The sequence below is a fragment of the Lissotriton helveticus genome, chromosome 3_1 (genome assembly GCF_964261635.1).
Source record: "Lissotriton helveticus chromosome 3_1, aLisHel1.1, whole genome shotgun sequence".
NCBI classification, from domain to species: domain Eukaryota; kingdom Metazoa; phylum Chordata; class Amphibia; order Caudata; family Salamandridae; genus Lissotriton; species Lissotriton helveticus.
Genome location: NC_136061.1, coordinates 1813214392 through 1813234012, shown reverse-complemented (window position 1 = coordinate 1813234012; position 19621 = coordinate 1813214392). Strand labels below are relative to the sequence as shown.

Sequence of the window (19621 nt, the reverse complement as noted above, 5' to 3'; positions counted from 1 at the left end):
TGGTGGCATGGTTCATCATTGGACCCCACACAAGGCACAGAGTATGCCTCGGGTGTGCTGCAACGTCTGTTTACAGCAGAGCAGATAGTGTCAAGTCAGTGTGCAGTGATGGTGTTGAGAGTGAATGTAAAAACTGTCCTAAGGGTCCCAGGATCCACAGGATAATTTATTTGTGTGCCGGCATACTATGTGAGCTAGTCTCGTACTATCAATCACTACATACCTCCAGGCTGCCTCCCGACTCAACAAACCATCTAGCCTTTCTTGAGTAAGTGGCGATGGGTTGGCTGTCAACTGGACAGGCCCAATTTCTCTGCGAACCTTATACTGCTGAAGGACTTACCCAGGCAATAGACTCACTAGATGGCTCAAAGGACCCTGGCATTTACAGCCTGTCTGGCTTCTTCTATAAAGCATTCATCAGATGCTGGTGCCTCATCTATTGGAAGTATACTCGTAATCATTAGAGAACAGTACACTCCCTCCCACGATGCAGGAGGCTACAATTACACTATTACTGAAGCCTGGAAAATATCCCACTAGATGCGCTTCATACAGACTTCTGACCCTCCTAAACTTTGACAACAAGATATTGACCAAAGCAATGGCAAGCAGGCTGTCACTGCTCTTTGATCAGATCCTCTCACTGATCCAGACAGGCTTCATCCCGCATAGGTCAACCCCGCTCAACCTTATGACAGTATTCTCGGTACTGAATAGAGTGTCATCTACGCCTCCTGCTGCGGTGGCACTTCTAGATGCAGAGAAGGCATTTGTCTTACTTGAGTGGCCCTATCTTAATGCAACGCTTCCTAAACTTGGCATACCCAACAATTTGAATGCATTAGTCTCACTCCTGTACTCAGCACCCACAGCTCAGCTGCAGGTGAACGTCTCTCTCTGGGATCCCTTCCCCATCTCTAGGAAAACCCGGCAAGGCTGCCCACTATCACCATTACTATTCATTGTAGCCATGGATCCCCTGGTTAGACACCTTCAGGTAAGGCACCTGCATCGGGCCTCCAGTTCTGTCCCGGCCCTCTTTTAATGTTCATGTATGCAGACGACATTCTACTGTTCATCAGTCACCCCTGCAAAAATCTAAATCCCTTAGTGGAGGAAATCATTCAATTTGGAGACATGTCGGGCCTGCGTATAAATTGGGACAAATCCAAGCTTTTCTCCTTGAGGGACTCAATACCCCCCCCCCCCCCGCTCAGTGAGCACCCCCTTCAAAGGGAAGCTGATACCACCAGATATCTGGGAATCACACTTCATAGAAGAAGGGACCAGATCATCCGCCTCAATTATGGCCCAGTCATGGATAAACTTGACACCCAAGTGGACTGCTGGACCCACCTGCTGCTCTCCATGGCCGGGCGCATACCACTTCCTACGTCATTTTGTAAACATACCCATCCCTATGACAAATGCGTACTTTCTCCAGCTACGTAGACTATTGATTTGCCTGGTATGGTATGGGCGGACCGTCAGCCGCATATAGCATGGGACACCCTCATGCTTGCCCACAATTGAGGCAGATTTTCAGTCCCAGACATCCGCTTAGACTACCTAGTGGCACAAGTACAGTTCGCCTAGTATTAGTTCCATCCCGATGCCCGTATACCGTATAATAAGCCTGAGCAGTATTTAGCAGACCCCACACCGTTTAACACCATATTACCACAAGGCATTCAGCTAGACCCCACAGATGTCCAAACACTGTCCACTACATGCTGGGCCTGGCAAAAGCTCAGCAGACTGTTGATCTTCGACTCTCTGTACTCCCCTAAATTACCTCTACCTCATAACCTGTGGATTCCTCTAATTTCTGAGAGATTGGTACTACGTACCTTGCAGAAACTTCACATAAATACCTTCGAGGACCTTTTCCCAGATAGCCATATCAGGATTCAGCTTGATATCTCCCAAGACATGGAACTATCATACATGGACAGATGTATCCTTAATAGACTACAGAGGACTTTGCACTCAGTAATGTTGTCCTATCCGCTATCACCTGTGGAATTTCCACCTCTCATGCTACTCAAAGCGGACTCAGAAGGCTCACTAAACTCTCACTCCCATACATGAATTTGAAACAAGTGCACGATAGAGGGGCCCGCCGCTGATAGGAGGACCTGGGACACCCACTCTTATACGAAGATTGGGCTCACAGCTGTGCTGAAATAAAACTTGTATTGCCTAACCATGCTCCTCCATTTCTGATTTGTCCATAGGTCCTATATCACCCCGCGGAACTGGCCAAGTACCATCCATCCAAATCTTTGCAATGCCCCTAGTGTCAATCACCCGTAGCTGATTTTGCCCATATGACATGCCCCTGCCCTGAGATCTTTGCCTACTGGGCATCAGTGTTCCAAACATTATTGATCATGATATCCACAACTCTTGCACCATACCCCAAGCTGGCCTGCTGGCATTGCTTCCGATCTCCCGGTCTGCTACCACAGATTTACAGCTATTGCTCTATTATAAGCCAAAAAGGAAATTGCAGTACATTGGGGAGATTGGTTCTGTCCCACAAAGGAGGTCTGAAGCATGTCCTAGTGTGACATGCAAACTGAGATATACTCCACACTACAACCACCCACGTCTCGCCCCAAGGATATTCAGCACTTATACCGAGCTTACCTACTTACCTTGCAACCTGGCTCTCCAATGCCTTCCCCTCCTCCCACTCAACCACAGCTCTTCCTGGGGATCGTCGGAAGACTCACCCCCCTTACCATGGTACAAGTTTTGGGTTTAAAGCGCTATGCTTGGTTGGGGTGGCGGGCAGTTCTAGAACCGCATGGGCTGAGAGGCAGGGAGGGGGGAGGAGGACGGGTTTCAGTATGCAGAGTTATGTTTTGTTTTTAATTGTTTTACATCCACAAATTAGTAGATGGTACTTCATGATATGTAACGTTGCTTTGTCTGCTGTGACACACATTGCAAGGGTCAACCACAACACTAGCACATGGCACACACATTAAAGCAACCTGAGGGAACAGGCACCCACTTGCTGACACCAGAGGCACCAGGCACCCCTTTCCCAATCATTTCCTGGAATGTTAATGGGCTGGGTAATAAGATAAAGAGGGGGCTGGTCCTTCAATATTTAAGCAAAACACAGAAGATGATGGACGGAATGTTGCACAATGGCAAAACATTCACCCCCAGTCACAGATCTGTGTTTAATCCATCGTTATTTTGCTCACCAAGCCACCCCAGTTCAGACATGGGCATTTGCAAATCAGTCTTGACCCTGTGCCACATGGGAAAAGTCCGGACCGAACTTCCAAGCCATGTCTTCCCTTGACCGGAATCAAGCGTCCTAGGACCGGTTTCTGGCTATCAGCCGTCTTCAGCCAGGATAGCTTGACTCCAGTTGCGTAGTGAGCACGGGACCCACGTCGGGGCATACCCTTCCCACATAGGGTGAACAGCAAAACACACCAGATGATGGACGGAATGTTGCACAATGGCAAAACATTCACCCCCAGTCACAGATCTGGGTTTAATCCATCGTTATTTTGCTCACCAAGTCACCCCAGTTCAGACATGGCCATATGCAAATCAGTCTTGACCCTGTGCCTCATGGGAACAGTCCAGACCGAACTGCCAAGCCATGTCTTCCCTGGACCGGAATCAAGCATCCTAGGACCGGTTTCTGGCTATCAGCCGTCTTCAGCCAGGATAGCTTGACTCCAGTGGCGTAGTGAGCACGGGACCCACGTCTGGGCATACCCTTCCCACATAGGGTGAACAGCAAAACACACAAGATGATGGACGGAATGTTGCACAATGGCAAAACATTGACCCCCCAGTCACAGATATGGGTTTAATCCATCGTTATTTTGCTCACCAAGCCACCCCAGTTCAGACATGGCCATATGCAAATCAGTCTTGACCCTGTGCCCCATGGGAACAGTCTAGACCAAACTGCCAAGCCATGTCTTCCCTGGACCGGAATCAAGCATCCTAGGACCGGTTTCTGGCTATCAGCCGTCTTCAGCCAGGATAGTTTGACTCCAGTGGCGTAGTGAGCACGGGACCCACGTCTGGGCATACCCTTCCCACATAGGGTGAACAGCAAAACACACCCCAGCCTTCAATAGTTAAAACACAGAGCCCCAGCAGTGGCACTGATTCAAGAAGCTCACTTGGTAGGGTCAGCCTGTAAGGCTTTGGATAGATGGGGATTCAAGATGATGGTCCATTCGGCATTCCCCTCTGGATCCCAGGGAGTGGGGATATTGATGCACAAAAGTTTTCCTCGAATTATTAAAGGATCATGGACTGACGACCAAGGCCGTTTTTCAGCAGTTTCATGTCAGTGGGAGGGGAGATTTTATAACTTAGTCTCGGTTTATATTCCACCTGCGCTCCACCAAACGAGCTTTCACGATTTGGGTTAATTTTTGCTAAACCTGCCACTGGGAGTACTGATAGTGGGGGGCGACTTCAATGCCACGATGGACGTCACCATAGATCGCACACCCCCAGAAACCCTACCAGCACTACTCGTATATTGAAGGAGTTTATAGAAGCTCTGGGACTTGTTGATGTATGGCGCGTCAGACACCCACCCACTTGAACGACAATACACTTTCCACTCAGGAGCTCATAACAGTCTCTCAAGGATAGATTATATTTTCACACTCACGATGACCCCGGGGAAACACATTGAGATAGCTCATTTGCTGAGAGGCATCTCGGATCACTCACCAGTTCAAATTGTATACATGTCACATATCCCAGGTCGGAGACAAATCTTTCCTCTCAAGATTCCCATGATAGGGAAAGGTCTCTTGCAGGCTACCAGACACTATTTCACTGAAAATGAACATTCAGTGGCAGCCCCAACCACCCTCTGGGAGGCTTACAAACCAGATCTCCGTGGGCAAGCCATCTCGTTATTCACTAACCATAAGCGGGAGCAGCGACAACATCTAGACACCCTGGAACAGGGAGTGATGCGGGATGAAGTTGCGCACACTGCCAACATAACGGACGCCACAACACTTGACCTAACTCTAGCACAACAGGAGTATAGGGCATACGCATGGGAGGCAGCAAAAGCTCGAAACACGGCAACGCAGCACACGATCTACGAAATAGGGAACAAAACAGGTAGACTTCTGGCCTGGCTAGACAGGCGGGAGAGGACCAGTCGCTGGGTGTCCCAACTAGAGATGATTGACGTCACCACCACTGCACACCCTCAGCGAATAGCTGACACGCTAGCTACCCGCTATGAGAAAATGTACCCATCCACAGCCACAGCTACCATAGACGACAACTTAACCTTTCTCCGTGACATTCGCTTACTCACTTTATCACACACAGCGATGCAAGACCTGGAGACGGCTCTGACGGAGGACGAATTGGCGCTGGCGTTGGGGGTGCTCCACACAGGGAAAGCGTTGGGGCCTAACGTAATACCAGTAGAATTTTACAAAAAGGCGACAACAGCTGTTGTGCTCCATTTGCTTAATATGTGCAATGATAGTCTAGAGAAGGGAATATTGCCGAGGGATCAACGCTTAGCCACCATTGCTGTAATACACAAACAAGGTAAACCATCTCAGGATTGCATGTCGTACCATCCGATATCCTTAATCAATGCGGTAGCCAAAATATTGGCAAAAACACTAGCACTCCGTCAGCAACCGCACCTTACCACACTAATACACCCAGACCAATCGGGCTTTATGCTGAGCCATAATACAGCCCTCAATCTCAGACGTATGAATGGAGTAATGTCCCCATATCCACCATACAAGAAGATGCGGCAATCCTTTCCTTAGACGCACGTATGGCATTTGACCTTGTCGATTGGCCATTTTTATATGCGGTTCTTCAACGAATGGGTTTCGGCCCCAAGTTTCGTGCGTGGGTTCAACTCTTATACACTAAACACCTGGCACAGGTGGTGGCAAACGGGCGCATCTCAGGAGACTTTTCGTTAGGCTGTGGTACAAGACAGGCCTGCCCCCTGTCACCGCTTCTCTTTGCACTAATACTGGAGGCACTGGCGGCGTGGATAAGACAAGATCAGATGATCCGAGGGATGAAGTGGGAAATGGGTTGGGAGGACCGTATCTGCGGATGAAGTTCTGCTATACATGACGTCCCCAGCACGCTCGTTAGCTTGCTTGACATCTGGACCGCATACGGGAAGGTTTCCGGATACATGATAAATTGGGACGTGTCCTTGCTATATGTCCTATACAGTCCTTGCTATATGTCCTATACGGGCCCACTCCGAGGCTACCGCCGGGTTGTAGGCTGCAGGTTGAGACCAGGGGATTTAAATATCTTGGGATATATATCACGCCCCACCAAACACATTTCCCTGAGGAAAACCTCATGAAACCACTAACAAAATTCCGCCGCGATGTGAAACACTGGAGGTCTTTACCACTTACGTTGCAGGTTAGAGCCACCCTCTTTAAAATGATGGCGTTACCAAGATTCCTGTATGCCCTACAAAACACTCCATTCCTGGTGCCCTCAGAATATTTCAAAGCAATAGACGTGGATGTCACTACTTTACTGTGGGTCGGGAAGCCAGCATGTATAGCAATGCGCAAGTTAAATTCAAGCTCGTATGATGGGGGGATCGCTTTATATAATATAAAAATGTATTATTGGTCTGTCCAAATCATGATTATAAACCAGTAGATACATGCACCACAGGAAGAGCCAGCTTTCCGGCCGGACAGATACACCCTGCCGGCTGATCGCATTCTGAGAGCCCTAAATACAAACGCAAGGAAAAACACCCTCACAGGTCCAACGACACACACGGTCAAAATATGGCACACTGCGCAGCGGGCTCTGGGGTGGGATGGTAGATTGACGCAGGCTACACCGCTTTGGGAAACCCAGTAGCTAGGTAAGCTATACAACACCAATTGATTTAAACAATGGAACCTCATTGGTATCTCTAAAATAGAAGAACTTTGGGTAAAGGGGGGGTGTTCCCTTTGCACAGCTGAAAGAAAAGTACGACATGGCACAAAGCGAAATTTTCAGATACATGCAGATCAGATACGCACTGCTAAATACTATACCATTAGGCACGCAGCTACCGGAGGCCTCACCACTAGACGACAGACTCCTTACTGACCACATGAACACAAAAGCCACCTCCCAAACCTATCGTAAAATTATAAATAACCAACTGGACCCCACAGCGGCCCTAAGGGATCACTGGCAGGATGACATAGGGACACTGGATGACTTGGACTGGCAGGAGGCATTAGCATCTCCATGAGAGGTGGCGATATCCTCCAAACTCAAACTGGTACAGCTAAAGATCCTTCATCGCATATATTATACGCGCACTATGATGCATAAACTGGGACGACCGACCGACCCCCTATGCTTACGACAATGCAGGCTACCAGGTACATTCTTTCACATAATATGGCAATGTTTGCAGATTGTACCTTATTGGGAAAAAGTGATGAGTGTAATTTCGAGGGTGGGGGAAGTGGAGGTCACGGGAGCCAAAAAGGTGCCTCCTCAACATTTGGGAACCGACAGATTTGAACATGAGGATGCAGGACTGGGCGGTGCTGGGGTTCGGGGCTGTCCCCCACATATCAACAATGGAGGAATGACATGGACAACGCCATTGTGGCAGAAAGAGCGGTATACATGCATAGGAGATGCCCCAAGAAGTTGTCTAGAAGATGGGGCAAGTGGAACGAATTTAGAGGGAATATATGTTAACCCTCAAGGGCAGAGTCGATCTCAGATGTCAGTGTATAATGGGAGTCGTCTATATACTGGTGTTTTTCTATGTGATTAAACGCAGTGCTGGGCATGCTGCAAGGAAAAAAGGTGTCTAGGTTCACACAGGACCGACAAAGGTTTAGAATATACTGTATGATAAGAAGCAAGTACCTTCACGTATTATGCTGTAAAGATGGAACACGTGGATTATATTTTATTATGTTTGTAAAATCAACAAAAAAACCACAGCTCTACTCCACCTATCCCCAACCTCCCCTTACCCACTAGTTGCTAGACCATACCGTCTCGCAGCACTATTCCATAAGGACTCCCTCGCACAGGATTGGATACCCACGGACTCTGCACCGACTCATTACATAACTATATAGCCACTCAAACAGATCAACTCTGAGAACATGCATAACGATCCCCCTCCCCATCTCTCCCTCCCCCTCCATTTTGTGTATTGAGGATTTGTACGATGTTTGTCGGTTACTCTACAACAGTTTGCTGGAGTGCTACAAATTACAATTTGTAGATAAGGGTCATAACTACATAATATCCGACAACTATGTGACCAAAGAAGCACCAACGATCCTTTATCAGATAAGAAGATGTTATCAATGTATGTCTGTTGTTTTTTCCCTAATAAAGCATTTATAAAATAAAAATAAAAAGTGGGCTGACACAGATTTGCCATCGCATTTTTCCTTGTTAAATATTATTAAAAGCTTTCCCAAGACAGTCGTACAAGAATGTGTCATATTTGACAATTTTGACCTCTTTTTTTTCATCTGACAACTATATTGAGCCTAATGCTTTTTCAAAGTGGAGTTGGCCAGTGCATTTCCTGCCTACAGTTGCATCAGTTTTAGCACTCTAATGTTAATTGATCGGAGAAGGTTTATTGCCCCGATATACATTTATATTGCATGTGTTTTGTAGGCATAATACTCCCATTTATGTAGCCTGTCCAGATCCTTCTGCAGATTTTTGTTTTTGGTTTTCATATGGTAAAACACCTGCTAACATTTGCTGTGGGTGTGATCGGACGTAGTTATCATTAGTACCAGTGTCAATATCTAGTGTGTCTAATTCAGTTGTCATTGATTGTTAGCGCCACATAAACGGCCAGAGGTGTGGTACTGGAGGTTGTGAATTCTTCTGCCCTACTCTAACATGGGTGTACACATTGATTTAAGTGTTTCACTGTTAGCAAGGTCGAAATGTCATGTCCTAATCTTGGAGGTTGGGTGTGGGGTAGAACATTAACCTCAAACAGCACAGCCATTATTTGTAATAAAATCAGTGTTGAGGCAATGTTATCGTTTTTAGGAGAATGATGAGACTTTGTTTTCTATTAAACATAATTTGCTTAGTAATATAGAGAATGGCCCTCATATGCTAGAGTCTGCATCAGGGCCATTGGATACTTTTTAGGGAGACACTATACTCCTTACATTACACTCCACAGCACTACATAACAGTCCATAACATGCCATACCACTCAGCTCTACTCTACACCACTCTACGCCATGCCACTCAAGAATACTTCACTCTACTCTACTTCAGAACACTTCACTCCACGCCCCTTTAGACCAATAACTTTTAGCCATACTGAATAGCAGCCACACTAGTTTAAAACATGGCTAAATCTTATTAGCAAAGCCATAGGCAACACCCATTGGTTATGCCAATGCTTGTATTTTCCATGCTGCCTGGGTGGGCCAGGTCCCGGTGGGGGGGTGGGGGGAGGGTTCGAGGGAAGACAATCTATATAGATTTGGGGGATGGGCCGAAATGGGCCTGGGGAGAGGGGCCGTGTGCCGCCTCCCCATTAAATAGGGTGCAGGACCCCGGGGATGGGATCCCAAGGACTAAAAGTGACCTGGGAATGGGTTCTCCTGCCCCTCCCCCTAAACAATGCACCAGGTTGCAGTGGATGGGACCCCTGGTGCCAAAAGTGAGCCAAGCAGGGGGCCTGCGGGTTGACTGAATGTGGGGGATTGGCTACAGGGCAGGCCGCAGGATAGCCAATGCAGCCTAATCCCCACCGTGCACGTGCCCTAAGGTAACTATACCTCGCACCCTCGCCATGCACTGCTAATTACCACACATATTACATCAGCCATGACATCTTCTATAACATCATTGATAAAATCACTGCAACATTTGAAGTAAAATTATTGATGAGAAAAATGTGCATGGCGGGGGCAAGTTATAGTTTCTTGAGATAACTATAACTGCTGAATTTCTATGGTTCTGAACCTAACTATAACGTCCCTGTAACCTTTGGGTTGTGAATATATATATATATATATATATATATATATATATATACGAACAAACAAACACCCATATTCTCATTCACTATGTGGTTCTATATATCTACCTATCGCTCTCTCTCTCTCTCGCTCTCTCTCTCTCTCTCTCTCTCTCTCTCTCTATATATATATATATATATATATATATATATATATATGGTGGTGCAGACAAGGGAACAATACCATCGTGAGGCTATGAGACAATTAGCTGACGAGAGGTGCTACCAGAAAACCACTTTTAAAGTATATCAACAAAGTATCCAGGCATATGATGAATTGATCAATAAGTGGTACAAAAAAGGAATGCTTGGGAATGAGGAACATCTATATCTACGTAGCTCCAATCCCACTTGCCCTACTTTCCACCACATTCCCAAGATACATAAGGACAATCTGCATCCCCCTGGGAGACCATTTGTTTCTTCAGTTCAGGGACTGATGGAACACGTTTCAAGATTTCTTGACTTTTTCCTGGCAAGCTTGGTAACTAAGTTATCTTCCCATGTGAAAGACACCAAGGATTTTTTGACCAAAATTCAAAATGTACAATGGCAATCTGACTATTTACTTGTTGTAAAAATAAAAAATTACTTGATATAACGAGCCTATACACCTGTATTGAGCACTCAAAGGGAATAGAAGCAGTAACTGTGTATTTAAGAACAAGACAGTTAAGATATGCGCAACACAATTGCATGCTGATTGAGTTTCTGCATTTTTGCCTAAATAACAACATTTTCCTTTTTGAGGAGGATTATTACAAACAGGTGTCTGGTACGGCGATGGGCACCTGCTTCGCTCCCAGCTATGCGAACTTGTTCGTTGGCTGGTGGGAGGAGCAGGTGCCCAGAACCTACAGGGACGACATGTCAAGTGGCTCAGTGGTAAAATGGCATCGACACATCGATGATTTATTTATCATCTGGCAAGGTACAGAGGAGACTGCACTTCACTACATCGCCAACCTGAATGTAAATGATCAAAATCTGCATTGTACTGGGACAATTAGTCCAACATGTATGGACTACTTGGACCTGAGAGTGCAAGTCGTTGAGGGTAAGATAGAGACTTCTCTATATCGAAAAGCCACTGCTGGAAATTCGATATTATATGCGACAAGTAGCCACCCCCCCCCAAACTAGTGCAAAGTATCCCCTATGGGGAATTGCTTAGACTCAGGAGAAATTGTACGCGCGATTGTGATTTTGACATGGCAGCCTCAGAAAGTGTAGAAAGATTCATTGTAAGAGGGTATAATCCCATCACCTTGAACAAAACACTTTGTAAAGTAAGGGCCATGACCAGACATAATCTACTAGACCAGATTAGGGATAAGAAAACCGAAACAGGTAAATTTCGACTAATCACCCCGTACTCAGCAGAGGCTAATCATCTAAAACACATGCTGAGAAAAAATTAGCATATCCTAATATGTTATAGGTGAGGATATCCCTAATCATCCTTTGGTCACATTTAAAAAGGCTAGGTCCATTCGAGACCAATTGGTACGGAGCCACTTAGAAAAAGTCACTCCCAAAGCTAATACCCTGAAAAGTATGAAAGGTTTCTTCCCCTGTCATAAATGTAAAGCGTGTTGTAACAGCAAAAGAGCGCTTACATATACTATTCAAGATACTGGCATGGTCAAAAAAATCAACAGGTTTATTACCTGTAGCACTCCGTATGTTGTGTACTGCCTTGTCTGCCCATGCGGGCTGCACTATATAGGCAGTACGGTGCATCCTTTCAAAATCCGGATAATAGAGCACATGAGGGCAATAGACAAGGCAGACCAAACACATCCGGTCGCAAGACATTTTGCGGAAAATCATAAAAGCGATCGGAATCAGCTATTGTGCTATGGACTTGACTCAGTCCCTGACAATATCAGAGGAGGGGATAGACTTAAGAAACTTCGAAGACTGGAATCGAGGTATATTATTGACCTCCATACAAAAACACCTTGGGGTATGAATAGTGGCGAAGACCTGATGGTTCATATTGGTACATAAATGAAGAGTAACATCATATGAAGTAAATTTAAAGGATTCATTTATGGTACCATTATCTGTATAACTGTATATATGTATATATGTGTATATATATGTGTATAGAAGGATAAGTGTTTCAAGGTTAATTGGGATGGAATAACGTTTCTTTTGGATTTTGGTTTTTGGTCTTTGATTAATTTGTAACTTTGAAATTTAAATTTGAAGTTATGAGATATACCTTGGTGCACCGGTAACCGTGAAATGAAATAATATGACTTTGATAAGATGAACTAGTAAAACCACAAAGAAAGTATGAAATTTGATATGAGTTAGAAAAAATGATAATGTATATAGAGAAGAAAATGCTAATGGTTGACTTGATTTGAGAAACAGACTTGAATACCATCTAAGGAAGGATAATGGCCGATACACGGCTAAATTCTTTGTCTGAATATCAAGTAATCCAGTTTGGTTTAAAATCGTAAACTGTTTGGTGAAATGATGGTAAATCACTTACAATTCACAATTCTTGATTACTTGAATCAACGAGTGGTTTAAAATGTATGTTTCAATAAATGGCGTACACAGAGGTGATTACATCTATAAACAAATACACCACTCTAAGATGGTGCTGATGAATGTCAGCAAACCAGTAGTCCTTCCTTGATTGTGTGGATAATGTTTAAAAACATGCCGATGTCTAGTGGCTACTGACATCGAGAAAGGCTGTGTGCCGAAATGCGAGGGCGTCTGTCTTGTCTGTGAAATTAAAGCAACCTTGGAAAAATCTACCCGTGAGTGCGGATAATTCTTTGTGAAATAGAAGATTTGGAGCATTATATATATATATATATATATATATATATATATAGATATATATATATATATATATACTTCTTTATTTATTTACAAAAAGAAAAAAAAAACATGGTTAAAGTGAATTTATAGTTAGGTATGGTAATATGTTACTTTGCATTTTTTTTAAACTTTGAAATTCACTGAAAACCACGGTGATAGGGGACTTATACTTAGGTGAAAATTTCAGTTAACACATACCTTTATAAATGAAGAAAACCACTGAATTCACCAGTTATAATTGTCTGAACTATAAATCATGCCCTAAAGTAACTATAACGTGTGCCTTCACCATGCACAATTTCTTATCAATTATGTCATTTCAAATGTGGCTTGATGTGAGCTTTACCACTCCAGCCAAGCCATAGCAAACTGTGCTCTGCTTCTAGCAAGCAAAAGCAAAAAAAAATGTCTTGCTTACTAGAAGCGGAGCACAATTGCTTTTACATAGAGGGAGCTGCAAGGTCAGCAGCTCCCTTTGTGTAAAAGCAATGCCAGCTCACGCAGGAGGTGAAGAGCCGGCAAGGACCAAGGGGCCTTCAGGCTCCGCTATGGTTCCCATTTTGCTGAGTGGGTGCCTGGGTAGGACCAGGTCCCCCAAAATAGAAGTCAGGTCAGGGGGATAGGGGGATGGGGTCCCCAGGGCCGAAATCAGCTCAGGAGTAATATAAAAAAATATTTTAAAAAAGGCGGGCACCAGGGGATAGGATCCCGGGGCCAAAGATGGCCCTCCTTCCCTAATAAATAACAAAAAATAGAAGAAAAAAAAACGACTAGCAAGTCCTGCCCCCTTTCACCACTACTCTGAAAACATGCCTCCTGGTACAAACTGGTTCGTGGATGAAGACGCCTTGGCTACAGCAGGTCCATCACTGATGACATCATCCACAGAACCATTCACTCACACACTCAGACCCCATACAACTTCTTTTATGCCCACTCCGACACAACCACTCACAGACCCATATCAGTGTTCACACACCCACTCACTCTTTCATAGAGTCACTCACACACCCACTCACTCACTTGTACAGTGACTCACACAACCTTTCACTCACCCATACAGCCAATCATAAAACCACTCACTTGCACAGCCACTCACTTAACCACACACTCACTCATACAGCTACTCACATACCTACTTATTTACCTACACAGTCAATTACACACCCACTCACTAACCCATACGGCTTCTCAAAACAGACACTCACTCACTCATACAAGCACTTGCACACTCACTTACACACCCACACAACCACTTACATACCTATTCACGCATCCATAAAAGCACTCACATCTGCTCACTCACCCATACAGCCATTCACACAGACACTTACTCTCCAATACAGCCACCCACATACCAACTCACTTAACCGAACACCCACTCAAACAGCCACTTGGTCACCCATCCAGCCACTTACACACTAAGTCACTCACTCATACAGCCATTCAGACACCCACTCACTCACCCATACAGTCACTACACACCCACTTACCACCTCATAGAGCCACTCACCCACCACTCACTCACCCATACAGCCATTGGCACACCCACTCACTCCCCAATACCGCCACTCACACAGCATCTCACTCACCCACACAGCTACTCAGACACCCACTTATATACCCATACATCCACTTACACACCATACACACATCAGTCACACAGCCACTCACATAATATATGTTAGAAGTAGAATCACTCAGTAGTAGTATACCTAATATACTAATTTAACTCTTGTAGTAGGTTAGTATGTATGTTTAACATCCATAAACTCTTAAAAGCACTCACACTCACTGGATAATGTCATCAGTGATGTCATTTGGCCCTTCGGCCCAATGCGGAGTTTTATTCAATCCTTTTCCGCTCTGTTTATTGGCTTTTCTCCCCCATAGGCTCCTCATTGCCCATACCACCGCCACAGCCTGGATTCCAGTTTCCCATTACGGAATACCCGACCTGGTAATTCTTCTCAATTGGCACCCTCTGCGCAACACCCCACCCGGCCTCATCTCTTTACCAGCCTCCCGTGTTATGCCCTTCACCGCGCAGCACTGTAAGTTTCATCCTTGAACTGCGCTCCACGACAATGCGCGTTTCCTCAACCCCGCAGTATTCAACCCCTCACTCGCTCCTCCTCAATACACTGCGCCGTATGTCACTATGTCACTATCATGTCCATTAACATGTTCCAGTGCACTGTGCCGTATATGACCACCATGACTCCTTGAGTTCTGCTATAAATGGTTTACCGTAATGCGCTGTTTTTTACTGTATTGTGTGCACACGGGAATAGGAACCTTTATTACGATGTCACAACTTGTAATTTTTCGCAAACCATTTCACTGCGCTTTATGTCTCTACTTAGAATCCTCACTTTTGACGTTATGACCGCTAGATAAAGCCCATCATGCAGCACAAATGTCTTCGCGGTTTTTAAAGACGCTTCTTCTCCATGCTCACCACGCCGCATGCGCCGGGCGTTCTCCACATTATCGTGACAACTTGTAGGCCGCACCACCACCGTAATGGGGCACAATTACTCTAGATTTGCCATGATATTAATAGTGATGTCGCCTTGTTTTTAATTCTATAAACTATCATCACTAAAGTGCATTCATGTCACGGTTGGTCTATTTAAATACATGCCTAGCATACATAATCACAATATATTTTCTCTTTTTGTTTCCCCTGATCTCCTTTTCACTATGTTGATTGTTTGTAGTTTAAAAGGCAAATGTTATTTAATTTCAAGACAAACATGATTTATATTCTTGTCCTGAAGATGATGCCATGTATTTAAGGTTTCGGCATCGAAACGTCGTCGACACATTAGTACCATATGTACCCAAAATGTTCGTAAATGCTTTGTGCAAAGGTGCTCAAAAACACAATCAAGTCTGTTCACTGAGTACAAGAATACAGACGCCTTGTTCGCTTTTGCCTGAATTTTGTTGTTTTGCCTTGTTCACTGTGGGTCACGGGTCGTGCCCACTTGACATTTCTGTGAATTTCCTTTCCAATTGTGTATATTGATTGAATAAATTCCTGTCCGGCTGGACAAAGGACATACTAACTATCTAGTGTATGTCTATTCTCACCCTGATCTCCCAAATACTAGGGTCCACTGTTTTTTGTAAAAAGTTAACACCCAAGGTCCCTAGTACATTACCTTTGAGTTTCCTTGTCTCTTAATAACAATTTAAGATGTCATCAGTGATGTTACTGACCATGTCATGAGTGATGTAATATGTGAGGTTCTAAGCAGTGCATTGCGTGGGTGTGAGGTATAGTTAGCTCAGGTAACTAGAACTGCTGCATTTCTATGGCTTTGTACGAGTAAAATATGAGCCTAACTATAAGTCTCTATAAGTGAAAGAGCTGTACTAAATCTTTAGTATGTTGTCAAATCTAAATCAATTCACCAAATATATTCACAGGGTAACTTACCTCATGAGGTTTATCGACATTATCCCGTTGTTGAATCTGAACAATAAACCATCCATGATTACAGCCCACTGGACGCCAACTGCAGCGATGAGGAGATTAAACGCAATGCCACTAAATCCGTATCGTCTTAAAAAGGCAAACAGGAAGCCAAAGCCAAGGAAAATCATAACGTTGATGTCTTGAAATGCTATAGATAAGGAGAGAGGATAATAACATAGCTTATGTCAGTTTTAGTCATGTTTTCTAATAACAGGCAACACAACACTTCTGGTTTTGTTTACTTTTATTACATTAAGAAAAAAAATGTGTAAGAAAGTAGGGTGTACAGCCTTTCAAAGTCCCACACAGGCAATGATCAAAACGCCTGTTAAACGTCAAATGTCTTTGCCTGAATATACAGTTTTTGATTGATCCAGAAAATGGTATCAAAACCTTAAGATTTGAGATTTGTAATATTGCAAATTGTCAGCAGGAGGAAATAACCCGGTGCCATGTACACACTATGTAATGTACTCCACAGGCCAAAATGTATTTTCAACTCACGTTCAACTTTCTGTTTTTTAGACGTAGACTAAAAATTTTGATGACCTATGCATTGTGGAAGGAGCTTAAGTAGGATCAGTTCTAATTTACAACTGAGGCCCCTGCATAGAATATGAAAGATTTGATCTTAATAAACTAACAAAACTAACAATTTTGATGGAGTAGGGGACTCAGCACACAAAGAGCAAAGTCAGTAGACCAGTGGAGCACCAAGTTATTGTGTTATTGTAATTTGTTTAAGATTGTGTGTCAATGAAGAAACTTCAATTGCTTGGATCTTTTAAAGTTTGCTTAGTGGAAACCTACTCAATAACAACTTTGTGCTGTTGTGAGTACACCGAAGATCACATTCTTGTAATCTTACAAGAACATTTAAGTGAAAAGGTAATTTTCAAATATTTAAGCAAAAATAATTCACCTTTGCCACTTCTGGGATGATCTTATGTCAAAAGTCTTGCCAAATAAAATTCAGTTCCTTTATTGTTTCCTCTATCTCCGCATGAAGCAAAACATAAAGCAAAAACTATCTCAATGTGCAATAACATTTCAAATCTACTTTTCCAAAAGCCTCTCGAACTCAAAGTCTTAAGCTCATTTGTGAATCCTGTGACTCTTGACTTCTAAAAGCAATCAAATTAATCAGAGGTAGGGCCAGTTTTGAGGTCACTCACTCCATCCACGTTGGAGTAGCACAAAGTTAAAAAAAGCCTTGAATAAAATAACTTTCATCATAAGATGTCAAACATTGATTGATGTGGCTTACCCTTTCATGGCTCATGTACAAAATGAAAAAGACAGAGTGGAACAATCATCTATTGGTACCATACAAATTGATTAAAAAGGAATTCATTTTTAATATACATCAGCCTTTGCAGAAAAACTAGTATTTGGTTAAGCAGATATAAGCCAGCTGTGGCTGTGTAATCAGAAGCCACCATATACAAGTTTTACATGATGCACTGATCTTATATACTATCACTTTTTAGGTTGAGCCTGGGCTGTGCGTGCGCTGCTCTGCAAGGCAAGCTGTATTTGAGTATAGACTTGAAGCCCCACCCACACTCCGCCCATATTTGTCATTGGCTTGTGTCATTGTCCTTCGTAAATGCTGGCTTCTGATTCGCTAATAGGCTTGCTAGTCCCTCCTTAGTACTGCCTTGCCTTCATTTGTAGGACTTTTCCTTCTGTTGTTACACGGTATGTCCTATTAGTCTGTAAGCACTATTTTCTTTAATGAGTTTCTCCTACTACAGGCACTGCATGCTATCCTGCAGCTGCGCCGTGCATGCTGTCACTTTCCAAGCCGCCCGGGACAATGGTGGCCGCTTCTTTGAAATTAAATAGGTCTCGCATTTACAAGAGTTTGAGCTATTGGCATTGTAAATGACACTGACTTTTATTTGTGTGTTAATTATCAAAACAGATCAATAAAAGGCAGTCATTTACAATGCTAATGGCTTAAACTCTCAGAAATGCAATACCTATTGCGTTGCAAATGCTTGTTATTAAGGAGCACATTGTACAGCGTGGCCAGCCCCCCACCCCCCTTAGTCTCCAACTTTATTGCATATTAAAATGTGCTGAATGGTGAAAACACTCGGTATCATTACAATTGGATCATTATGTTTAGCAACAATACCACACCTAGTAAATATTTTCTTTATTTATTTACGTTAAATTTAACTTTTTGCCCCTTCACCTGAGGGTGTCACTGCGCTTTACACTGTAACCTAATCAGGGAATTAATGGGCTCGAATTACAGTGAAGCAGTAGACGTGCAGACAGAAACAATGTAAGGGATTAACATGCACCAAAATATAACCCTTTCCATGCTGATGACGGAACCGCTCCGTCATAAGCCGCGGTGGCGCTGTGCTGATGACAGAGCGGTTCCGTTATGGCCCGCCCGACGCGCCTGCGCGGCGCTGATTTCGCGCCTGTGCGGCGCGTTTTATTAAGCACGCGGTGCCATGACGGAACCGCTCCGTCATGAGCACAGCTCAACCGCGGCTGGTGACGAAGCGGTTCCGTCACCAGCATGGGCGCGCCGCGCGGCCCCCCCCGCCCCTTTGCGCTGCGGCAGAATAGCCGCCGCAGCGAAGGTGTTAAATAGAGGGGGTGGGAGGAAATGGAGTTGGCAAGAGGAAGGAAGCTGACAAGGGTTAGGTAGAGGGGTAGACAGGAAGGACAAAAGGAGAGTGAAGAGCAGGGATGATGGTAGAAAGCCATGTAAAGAAAGATAGCAGAGGAGATAAGATCGGAGACTGTGAGTAGCAGAGACCAAGACGCAGTGTAGATTATTTCAGGGTGTCAGGCAAGTCAGATAGCAATCAAATAAGAAGGATTTTATTTGTTGTTGAAAGTTGAAAGGTCTTCATTGCATCTAATTTCTGCTGAGTTTCCAGGGAATGTGCAACTCCGGAGAATGACCTTTCAGGTTTAGGATTTCAGTCTCGGAATGTCTTCGCTTCTTCGATGTTTGCTTCCTCCCAAAAGGTTGATGATGGATGCTAAGTAGTTTCGCTATTTAGTACTGGGGTACTGTCATTTTTTCGGGTGCCCGAGACGACACAGGGCTGAATGAGTGATGAGCGTGATAGAGGAGAGTGAAGAATTTAGGAAGTAGATCATATTGATAATGATGGATGTAGCATGTACCAAGGGCAGTATTATCTCTTCATACTGAGTTATGGACCTCGGAATGG

The 19621-nt window shown here is 44.2% G+C and overlaps 1 protein-coding gene across 1 annotated transcript in view; it reads right to left on the bottom strand.

Moving 5' to 3' along the window:
- Nucleotides 1-19621, bottom strand: part of RHCE (Rh blood group CcEe antigens) — a 292091-nt gene that overhangs the window by 182965 nt on the left and 89505 nt on the right. Inside the window, exon 2 of the mRNA XM_078682715.1 lies at nucleotides 16374-16560. Within this exon, the coding sequence (XP_078538841.1) occupies nucleotides 16374-16560 (187 nt within the window). The remainder of the gene's footprint in view (nucleotides 1-16373; nucleotides 16561-19621) is intronic.